The sequence below is a fragment of the Oncorhynchus kisutch genome, unplaced genomic scaffold (genome assembly GCF_002021735.2).
Source record: "Oncorhynchus kisutch isolate 150728-3 unplaced genomic scaffold, Okis_V2 scaffold2319, whole genome shotgun sequence".
NCBI lineage: Eukaryota > Metazoa > Chordata > Actinopteri > Salmoniformes > Salmonidae > Oncorhynchus > Oncorhynchus kisutch.
Window position 1 is genome coordinate 20,149 of NW_022264264.1, and position 12,026 is coordinate 32,174.

The 12,026-nt window shown below is 41.7% G+C and overlaps 1 protein-coding gene and 1 pseudogene across 1 annotated transcript; both read left to right on the plus strand.

Annotated features, from left to right (window-relative positions):
- Positions 1–339: 339 nt before the first annotated feature.
- LOC116369895 (putative nuclease HARBI1) lies at positions 340–2,003 on the plus strand (annotated as a pseudogene).
- A 2,438-nt stretch (positions 2,004–4,441) lies between these two features.
- LOC116369896 (zinc finger protein 135-like) lies at positions 4,442–7,471 on the plus strand. The gene is made up of 2 exons (XM_031819599.1): positions 4,442–4,481; positions 5,565–7,471. The coding sequence occupies exons 1-2, from the start codon at positions 4,442–4,444 to the stop codon at positions 6,818–6,820; spliced, it is 1,296 nt and encodes a 431-aa protein (XP_031675459.1). The 3' UTR covers positions 6,821–7,471.
- Positions 7,472–12,026: the final 4,555 nt, after the last annotated feature.

A 12,026-nucleotide genomic window follows, 5' to 3' on the forward strand; every position in this document is an offset into this window, starting at 1 on the left:
GGAGGTGAGATATGCCTTCAATGTACACTGTATGCTAACTGTAACACAAATGTATTAATCATTATTTTTCTTTCCTCCCCCAGCTCCAAGAAGATGACACAGCTCAAAATAAAAATTAGGTATATTCTCGTAAAGTCAAGTGAGCCATGACATATGAGCTCTTATTGTGAGCACACAGGACGGTGGCATCTTTCTAAGTTTTTTTTTATTTTCCCAGCAATCAGTACAACCAAGTCATCGTTATAAGGCATCGCCCTCTTTTGCCCACCCCCCCAGCACCAGGTGTGGCCACTAGCCTATATGAAGGCCCAAAATTGTGTGTTCCTTTCTGCTCTGACAATGGCATGCCCATTCGTGCGAGATGTGGTGGATGAAGAAGCACTTGTGCTGAGGAGAGCCTTCAGGCGAGAAAGGGTCTTCAGGGACCGGTTGGACCCACTGGCCTTCCCTGATGACCATCTATATGAAAGATACAGGTTTTCTGCAGATGGCATCAGGTATCTATGCAGACTACTGGGTCCCAGGATTAAGCACCGCACTGCACGGAGCCATGCACTGAGTGTGGAGCAAATGGTTTGTGTGGCCTTGCGCTTTTTTGCTAGTGGAGCCTTCCTGTACTCAGTGGGGGATGCAGAACAGCTGAACAAGGCCACAATTTGCCGCACAATAAGGAGTGTGTGTCTGGCTATCAAAGCATTAGCAGATGTCTTCATCTCCTTCCCTGGCCACAGAAGACTCTGTGACATCAAAGAGGAGTTCTATAGGATTGCAGGTAAGAGGATCTACAAATTACAGGACAACTGTTAACACATAGTAGGATACTCATTACTTTGTGTGACAGGTTTCACCAATGTCATTGGTGCAGTGGACTGCACACACAAGGATAAAAGCCCCCTCAGGTGCCCATGAGGCCGATTTTGTGAATAGGAAATCCTTTCACAGCATTAATGTTCAGGTGAACATAACTTTTTGATATTGTCCATTGACGAACACTCTGCATTGCCAGTGATGTGCATTGATTGGTGTAATATTCCTCATCTTATGATTTCAGATGGTCTGCAATGCTGACTGTGTGATCAGCAATGTTGTGGCAAAATGGCCTGGCTCAGTCCATGACTCCAGAATCTTTCGGGCCTCTGAAATCTATCAGTGCCTATCACAAGGTAAGCCACACAACCCCTATTTATAACCATCATGGCTGTGTCAAGAATATCACTGTGTTTATGAGGTAGTAATGATGAGATTTTGTGTTGACAGGTGAATTCTCTGGTGTGTTGCTGGGAGACAGGGGGTATGGCTGCCAGCCTTTTCTCCTGACACCTTTCACAGACCCCCAGGAAGCACAGCAGGCCTACAACCATGCCCATGCCAGGACCAGGGCCAGAGTTGAAATGACCTTTGGCCTCCTGAAGGCATGCTTTCACTGCCTTCACAAATTAAGGGTCAGCCCTGTTAGGGCATGTGATATTACTGTGGCTTGTGCTGTCCTCCACAATGTGGCCTGCCTGAGGAAGGAGAGGGCCCCCAGAGTGCCACCAGCCATGGACTGGGACAATCCGGCAATCTTCCCTGATGACGACAGTGGTCGGCTGCTGAGGGACCAATATGTGTTGAATTATTTTAGTTAGTATGTGTGCTTTCAATTTTGGTTAAATATGTCCTGCGGTGGCAGAGGAATTTGGTTTTTTTTGGGTTCGTTTTTTGACGAATTTGGCCTCTTATGATGTTTGTGCGGTATACTGTGTGTAATACAAGGCTGCAGGGAGGCTACTGCATCCATTCATTTGTCTGTTCAGTTGATGTGTATGGATTTGTCCTGCATTTATTTTAGTGTGCAGACATGCAGGGTGTGTTATATACAGACCTTTGAATGTGTATGTATCATTTTGTATAATATGCTTGGATTCTGTGCTTTCCATCTTGTAGAGTCACTGTGACTTCAGTTTCGAAAGGAGCTGATGGTTTACCTGCTTTGTTTTGTCCTTATTCAATAAAGGAACATAATGTTACACATTGTGTTTTTATATTCATATGGAATGTGTATTTGTTTATATGACAGAGTACTAGGGCCACACTGAAGAAAAAGGATAAAGTCATAAATTTATGAGGCTGGTTCTTTCTGCAGAAAAGCTACATATTGTTTTGATACTTATGACAATGTGATACTTAATATTCTGGCACATCAGCATGTCTATGTTTATGAAACCATACTGAAGTACAATTTCACGAAATGCCCCACATCTGTCATTTTAACAACTGTCCTCCTTTAAAACAACTGGTTACAATATTATGACTTGTGTTTTTTTTCCCCTCTGTGGCCCTAATATTCTATCATTTTATATATAGCCTTATAGTCTATGGGAAACTGTAAATTATCTAATGATAGCAACATCATCTAAAAATCATTTTTTTATCCAAAATCATTGAAATTAATGATCACAAACGTTTAAATAACAGTGGGTCTAGTTATATGTGATAACAATGTATAGTGAGCAGTGAAATAACTATTGGTTTCCATTTGTGGTGACTGCTGACTGACATTAGGGATGAGATTAAATAGATCCTGGAATTTAGCCTGGTCTGGAGCAGGCTAGCTCCACAGAATAAATCTCCATGGTAATTTATACCATAACATATCCTCCTGCCCCCTATCCATCTTTAGTGCAACCGGATTACAGATCAATTGAGCCAGGATCACCAAGATATCCTGGCTTAATCCCTTATCCTAGTTTTGTGCAACAGGCCCCTGGGAGTCTCGTGAGTGAAAACATCCGAAGTTCATCAAAGGTAAATTATTTAATTTGATTGCTTTTCTGATTTCCGTGACAAGTTTGCCTGCTGCTAGCAAGGCATAATGCTATGCTAGGCTATGATAAACTTACACAGATGCTTGTCTAGCGTTGGCTGTAAAGCATATTTTGAAAATCTGAGATGACAGGGTGATTAACAAAAGGCTAAGCTGTGTTCCAATATATTTCACTTGTGATTTTCATGAATAGGAATATTTTTTAGGAAGATTTATGTCTGTTGCGTTATGCTAATTAGTGTCAGATGATGATAACGGCCCCGTTCACGGGCTGGGTGTCACTACAGGTTAAGTTACATGGCCTACTATGCTAATTCTGTAGCGGTATTGTTAGAGAGGGCTAAAGAAATATTTTGTTGGTGCGCCAGGCAGGTATTAACCCTAGTTATTAAAGTTAGTTATTACCTATTATAACATTATTATTTTAAAATATTATTAAAACCGAAAGGATGAGAGTAGAATAGAGTAGCGCTTCCAGACACATTCTAAACATGATGGAGTATTAAAGGAGGACTGTAGCAACTAATGATGAAACATTATGGAGTCTTAAAGGAGGACTGTAACATCTAATAATGAAACATTATGGAGTCTTAAAGGAGGACTGTAGCATCTAATGATGAAACATTATGGAGTCTTAAAGGAGGACAGTAGTATCTAATGATGAAACATTATGGAGTGTTAAGCTTTAATTTGTGGTATTGCACTTGTGAATGCATGAAAGTTAAATATTTCTAAAAATATATATATATTTTGCACTCTGCAATTTCACCGGATTTTGTTGAAATGTTCCGCTAGCGGAATCCCTAGCCATAACAGGTTTTAATGTGTTTGAACCAATCAGTTGTGTTGTGACAAGGTAGGGGTGGTATACAGAAGATAGCCCTATTGGGTAAAAGACGAAGTCCATATTATGTCAAGAACAGCTCAAATAAGCAAAGAGAAACAACAGTCCATCATTACTTTAAGGACCACCACAATAATGGAAGATCCAGAGTTACTTCTGATGCATAAGTTCATAGAGTTACCAGCCTTAGAAATTGCAGCCCAAATAAATGCTTCACAAAGTTCAAGTAACAGACACATCTCAACATCATCGGTTCAGAGGAGACTGCGTGAATCAGGCCTTCATGGTCGAATTGCTGCAAGGAAACCACTACTAAAGGACACCAATAAGAAGAAGTGACTTGCTTGGGCCAAGAAACACGAGCAATGGACATTAGACCGGTGGATATCTGTCCTTGGGTCTGATGAGTCCAAATTTGAGATTTTTGGATCCGAGCGTCATGTCTTTGTGAGACGAGGAGTAGATGAACAGATTATCTCCGCATGTGTGGTTCCCACCGTGAAGCATGGAGGAGGAGATGTGATGGTGTGCTTTGCTGTTGACAATGTCAGTGATTTATTTCTTCAAGTCACACTTAACCAGCATGGCTTCCACAGCATTCTACAGCTATATGCCATCCCATCTGGTTTGGGCTTAGTCCCACTGTCATTTGTTTTTCAACAGGACAATGACCCAACACACCTCCAGGCTGTGTAAGAGCTATTTGATCAAGTAGGAGAGTGATGGAGTGCTGCATCAGATGACCTGGCCTACACAATCCCCCGACCTCAACCAAATCAAGATGGTTTGGGATGAGTTGGATCGCAGAGGTGAAGGGAAAGCGGCCTACAAGTTCTCAGCATATGTGGGAACGCCTACAAGACTGTTGGAAAAGGATTCCAGGTGAAGCTGTTTGAGAGAAAGCAAGGGTGGCAACTTTTGAAGAATAAAATATATATTTTGATTTAACACTTGTGGTTACTACATGATTCCATGTGATTTTTTATAATTTTGATGTCTTTATTATTCTACAATGTAGAAAATAGTAAAAATAAAGAAAAACCCTTGAATGAGTAGGTGAGTCCAACCTTTTGACTGGTACTGTACATTACATTTCCTAACAGCTCCAGTGGACATTCCTGCAATCAGCATGCCAATTGCCCGCTCCCTCAGAGACCTGTGGCATTGTTGTTTGAACAAACTGCACATTTTCGGGTTGCCTTTTATTATCCCCAGCACAAGATGCACCTGTGTAATAACCAAGCTGTTCAATCAGCTTCTTGATATGCCACACTGTCAGGTGGATGGATTATCTTGGCAAAGAATAAATGTTGACTAACAGTGATGCTCATGAAACATCCAACACTTTACATGTTGCGTTTATATTTTAGTTTATTGTTGTTACTATCAGTTTTAGGAACATTTACCCAAAATATGACATCAGCGATAATCAAAATGTTGAAAATCTGTGAATGTCTAAATAAGAAATTGGTCCATTTAAACAGCAATGTGTCGAACCCTTTCAACAACGGGGAGATGTTACTGATGTGCTTTGTATCTTCGACGTAAAAACAAGTTTTGGACTTCCACACAAAATGACTTCTTTAGTTATTTTATGTTTAAGGAAGTGTGTAGGTCACATTCTGTATCATACAGCTATGAAAGTTATATATTTAGAACCACCTGTTCAATTGGAATCCAGCGACATCTGTGTCTTCAGTGTCCTAGAACTGTCTATTTTTTTGTGTTCTGACTTGTAAAACAGGATGAATAAGTAATGTAAACATAGCAGTAATTACCAGGAAGCTCTACATTTGTTTTAAAATCACACTAAGATTGTTAAAACTGGCCTCGGGTTATTGAGAGATCTGATTTAGGATTTACCCTCGTAGCAAGGTTTTTTTATCATGTGGTTTCATTTGAGTCTCTATTTAAAAATAACACTATCTTTGGCAGGAGAAAGACCAGACTCAGAGGAACCAGAGCCAGGGACGTCCAAACCAGCAAGACGACACCAGTGCTCCCAGTGTGAAAAGAGTTTTAAACAGAAAGCACAACTGAAAAAACATAAGAGAATACACACAGGGGAGAAGCCTTACCACTGTTCCCAGTGTGGAAAGGGTTTCAACCAGTCAGGGACGCTGAAACAACATGAGAGAATACACACAGGAGAGAAGCCTTACCACTGCTCCCAATGTGGAAAGTGTTTCGGCCGTTCGGGGGAGCTGAAACTACACGAGAGAATACACACAGGAGAGAAGCCTTACCACTGCTCCCATTGTGGAAAGTGTTTAGTCCGTTTGGGGGACCTGAAACAACACGAGAGAATACACACAGGAGAGAAGCCTTACCATTGCTCCCAGTGTGGACAGTGTTTCAACCAGAAAGCACACCTGAAACAACATGAGAGGATACACAAAGGGGAGAAGCCTTACCACTGTTCCCAGTGTGGAAAGGGTTTCAACCAGTCAGGGACGCTGAAACAACATGAGAGAATACACACAGGAGAGAAGCCTTACCACTGCTCCCAATGTGGAAAGTGTTTCGGCCGTTCGGGGGAGCTGAAACTACACGAGAGAATACACACAGGAGAGAAGCCTTACCATTGCTCCCAGTGTGGACAGTGTTTCAACCAGAAAGCACACCTGAAACAACATGAGAGGATACACAAAGGGGAGAAGCCTTACCACTGTTCCCAGTGTGGAAAGGGTTTCAACCAGTCAGGGACGCTGAAACAACATGAGAGAATACACACAGGAGAGAAGCCTTACCACTGCTCCCAATGTGGGAAGTGTTTCGGCCGTTCGGGGGTGCTGAAACTACACGAGAGAATACACGCAGGAGAGAAGCCTTACCACTGCTCCCATTGTGGAAAGTGTTTCGTCCGTTTGGGGGAGCTGAAACAACACGAGAGAATACACACAGGAGAGAAGCCTTACCACTGCTTCCAATGTGTAAGGTCTTTCAACCAGTTGGGGGCGCTGAAACAACATGAGAGAATACACACAGGAGAGAAGCCTTACCACTGCTCCCAATGTGGGAAGTGTTTCAACCATTCGGGGATGCTGAAACAACATGAGAGAATACACACAGGAGAGAAGCCTTACCACTGCTCCCAGTGTGGAAAGTGTTTCAACCGGAGAGGAAACCTGAAACAACATGAGAGAATACACACAGGAGAGAAGCCTTAACACTGCTCCCAGGGTGCAAACCATTTGCCCATCACAGTGCTCCCTTTGTCTTTTATTGTTGACTGACAATGTGTTTACCTGTCTTTACCATATGCAATTAAATGGTACAGGGTCTACTCAAACATATATTTGTTTGTTTTTATTAGAAAACATGAAGTGAATATGGAGTCTGTCAGTTTGAATATAAAGAAGATCAGGTTCCTTCTTTTAAACTGTCCTTTTTTTAAACTCTTTGTGTGTTTATCTGGGTGTGTCATTCCTCCAGCACTACAGATAATCAAGTGATATTTGGATGTGATGCATTAGTTCCATTGTTGACATTTGCATTGTTGGCCCACTGATGATTTAATGAAATGAAAATGTTCAGACTCTGTAATGGAAAATGTTAATTGTTTGTGTGTCCACATAACTGAGTATGTGACTAACCTTGTGAAACTGTCCTATTATATAAGCTCCTGTTCTTGGGAGTATCATCCTGTGTTGCAAACCAATTTGCACCTGTGTCCTTGTATGAATAAAGTCCCGCCCAGGAAAGGGAAACTATAAAGATATTTGCTCATCACCCAATGCTTCAGGAATTCAGACTGTCTACACTGTGCTGTGTAACTCTGTTATTCTCTCTGAGCTCAGAAATAAAGAATCTTGGTTTGACTTGGACTCCAGCAGATCCTTATTTTATAATATCCACCACAACTCTCCCAAGGATTGCTGTTTATCATTGTCTCAAAGAAGAGTTCCTTGTTCCACTTTCCTGGGGGAATTTACAGGCCTCCCACTGATTGAATAAACATTGTATCCACAGGTAACATTTTGTGTTTCACCCAACCAGCAACCGATATCCAATGACTGGTAACATTTTGTGTTTCACCCAACCAGCAACCGAATTCCAATGACTGGTAACATTTTGTGTTTCACCCAACTTGCAACCTAAATCCAATGACCGGTGACATTTTGTGTCGATTTCATGTTAAATTCACGTTCAGGCATATCCTGTTTCCATCAGCCCGGTCATTACTTTTGAAATGGTTGGATCAATATCCACCTTCATGATGTGGATGAAGCCTGATTTGGAATGTCTGAGTAGTTCTATATGATGTCATAATACACCCCTCTGATAATCAAGTGATATTTGGAATGTCTGACTAGTTCTATCTGATGTCATAATACACCCCTTTGATAGTGATACATTTGCTCCATTGTTTCCATGTCAGTTGGTTTCCCACTCTGATGATTTATATCTGACAGAGGGGCTTTAAATGAATAGTATGGTGACATCTTAGTGGGGCTTGAAGTAAATAAGATTATTAATCATAAACTCTGACAGCAACAATACACTGCAGCTTTGACATCAAGAAGAGAACGGGCTGATGGGTGGTGGTGCTACTCTATAGGTAAGGCTGTTCAATATGAATGTTCAATACACACAATAGGTTGATCAGTAGCCAGTTAGCTAGCTGTACAGTCCTATATGAATGTTCAATACACACAATACTTTGACTGGGGAGGTGATGTACCACAGTCAAACTCCTGCAATAAGAGCTAAGAGACGAATATTTGTGTAAACTATACATTGTTGTGTTCTGTAGTTGTCACTGAGTTGGCTGATATCCGATTTCCTGGGGTCACTCCACAGTTTAGGCTGAACAGTGCCTATACAAAGTCTACACTTTGCTCTTTTCATATTTCTTTTGATCCTGACAAACTCCCCAGTCACTGCCGGTAACAAGCATACCCATAACATGATGCTGCCACCACAATAGTTAATGTGTGGTCTATCTCCAGGTCATCAGACTGTTAAACAGTCACCTCTAGCCGGCCTCCGCCCAGTACCCTGCCCTGAACTTAGTCACTGTTACTAGCCGTCTACCACCCAGTACTCCACCCTGTATTCTAGTCAAGACTCATCCTATATAACTACTGCTGTACACACCTTTTATATTCATATACGGTCCATAATGTCTAGACACACCATCATATACATTGTAAACTAACTGTATATATTTATATTCCAGACTCTGACATTCCTCGTTCTACCATTTCTATACCATTTCTATATTTCTAAATCCTTAAAATGAATTGTAGGTCAGTAGGTCACACAAATGACTATTTCTAAACAAAGATAATAGACAAGTAGAATGGGAGAGGTTTCTTATACTATCTATACTTACTCGGTGAAGAGAATCCAGGGACGGTGATGAAGGCTGTAGGAATGAAGATCAGACAGTGAAGAGACTCCAGGGATGGTGATGAAGGCTGTAGGAATGAAGATCAGACGGTGAAGAGACTCCAGGGATGGTGATGAAGGCTGTAGGAATGAAGATCAGACAGTGAAGAGACTCCAGGGATGGTGATGAAGGCTGTGGGAATGAAGATCAGACAGTGAAGAGACTCCAGGGACGGAGATGAAGGCTGTAGGAATGAAGATCAGACAGTGAAGAGACCCCAGGGATGGTGATGAAGGCTGTAGGAATGAAGATCAGACAGTGAAGAGACTCCAGGGATGTAGATGAAGGTGAAAACCTTGTGAAGACTTACAGAAAACATTTGACCTCTGTCATTGACAACACAGGGTATATAACAAAGTATTGAGATAAACAATGTGATTTTCTGGATTTTTTTGCTAATTTTGTCTGTCATAGTTGAAGTGTGCCTATGATGAAAATTACAGGCCTCTCTCATCTTTTTAAGTGGGAGAACTTGCACAATTGGTGGCCGACTAAATACTTTTTTGCCCCACTGTATGTTAATCTCTAGGAGACAGAACAAGTCTCCTTCCTGAGAGGTATGACGGCTGTGTGGTCCCATGGTGTTTATACTTGCACACTATTGTATGTAAAGATGAACATGGTACCTTCAGGCATTTGGAAATTTCTCAGAAGGATGAACCAGAACTGTGGAGGTCTACAATTCTTTTTCCGAGGTCTTGGCTGATTTCCACATGATGTCAAGCAAAGAGGTACTGAGTTTGAAGGTAGGCCTTGAAATACATCCACAGGTACACCTCCAATTGACTCAAATTATGTCAATTAGCCTATCAGAAGCTTCGAAAAATATGACATCATTTTCTGGCATTTTCCAAGCTGTTTAAAGGCAAAGTCAACATAGTGTATGTAAAATTCTGACCCACTGGAATTGTGATACAGTGAATTATAAATGAAATAATCTGTCTGTAAACAATTGTTGGAAAATGACTCATGTCATGCACAAAGTAGATGTCCTAACCGACTTGCCAAAACTATAGTTTGTTAACAAGACATTTGTGGAGTGGTTGAAAACCGAGTTTTAATGACTCCAACCTAAGTGTATGTAAACATCCCTGTATATAGTCTCCACATTGACTCTGTACAGGTACCTCCTGTATGTAGCCTCCACATTGACTATGTACTGGTACCCCCTGTATATAGTCTCCACATTGACTCTGTACTGGTACTTCCTGTATATAGCCTCCACATTGACTCTGTACTGGTACTTCCTGTATATAGCCTCCACATTGACTCTGTACTGGTACCTCCTGTATGTAGCCTCCACATTGACTATGTACTGGTACCCCCTGTATATAGTCTCCACATTGACTCTGTACTGGTACTTCCTGTATATAGCCTCCACATTGACTCTGTACTGGTACTTCCTGTATATAGCCTCCACATTGACTCTGTACTGGTACCCCCTGTATATAGCCTCCACATTGACTCTGTACTGGTACCTCCCTGTATATAGCCTTCACATTTGACCCTGTACTGGTACCTCCTATATATAGCCTTCACATTGACTCTGTACTGGTACCTCCTGTATATAGCCTCCACTATGACTCTCTGCCGGTACCCTCCTGTATATAGCCTCCACATTGACTCTGTACTGGTACCTCCTGTATATAGCCTCCACTATGACTCTCTGCCGGTACCTCCTGTATATAGCTCCACATTGACTCTGTACTGGTACCTCCTGTATATAGCCTCCACTATGACTCTCTGCCGGTACCTCCTGTATATAGCCTCCATATTGACTCTGTACTGGTACCTCCTGTATACAGCCTCCACATTGACTCTGTACTGGTACCTCCTGTATATAGCCTCCACTATGACTCTCTGCCGGTACCTCCTGTATATAGCCTCCACATTGACTCTGTACCGGTACCACCTCTATATAACCTCACATTGACTCTGTACTGGTACCTCCTGTATTACAGCCTCCACATTGACTCTGTACCGGTACCCCCTGTATATAGCCTCCACATTGACTCTGTACCGGTACCTCCTGTATATAGCCTCCACATTGACTCTGTACCGGTACGCCCTGTATATAGCCTCCACATTGACTCTGTACCGGTACGCCCTGTATATAGCCTCCACATTGACTCTGTACTGGTACCTCCTGTATTTTGCCTCGTTATTGTTTTTTATTGTGTTACTTTTTTAAACTTTTTATTTTGGGAATATTTTCTTGACCCTTATTTTCTTATCTACGTTGTTGGTTAAGGGCTTGTCAGTAAGCATTTCACGTTAAGATCTACACCTGTTGTATTCAGCGCATGTGGCAAATGATATTTGATTGTAACTAATATGAAGTATGTCAGTTTCAATGTTACGGTCTTTGATTCAATTATATTTTTGAAACTCAGGCTGTGTGTGTTTATCTGCGTCATTCCTTGATCATTCCTTGTGGTCCTGTAGCTCAGTTGGTGAGTATAGTGCTTGTTAAACCAGGGTAGTGGGTTTGATTCCTGGGACCACCCATATGTAAAGTGTTTGCACACATGACTGCAAATCCCTTTGGAGAAAGGTGTCTGCTAAATGGCAGATATATCCACCGGTATACCAACATTTGGAACAACTTCCTAATATGGAGTTGGACCCTCCCCCTTTTCCCCTCAGACCAGCCTCAATTCGTCGGGGCATGGACTCTACAAGGTGTCGAAAGAATTCCACAGGGATGCTGGCCCATGTTGACTCCAATGCTTCCCACAATTGTGTCAAGTTTGTTGGGTGTCCTTTGGTGTGCAGTGGGGTCTCCTCAGCGGAGGAAGGGGGAGAACCATCGTCCTAAGTTATTTTCAGAAAAATAAAAATTGTTAAATATTTAAAAGTGGTCCTTTTAGATAAACTAGCCTAAATATAACCCGTCACCAAATAATTTTTTTAAACATACTATTTTGCATCCTCTTCTTGGTACATTGACTTCAATACAAACCTAGAGGCTCATGGTCCTC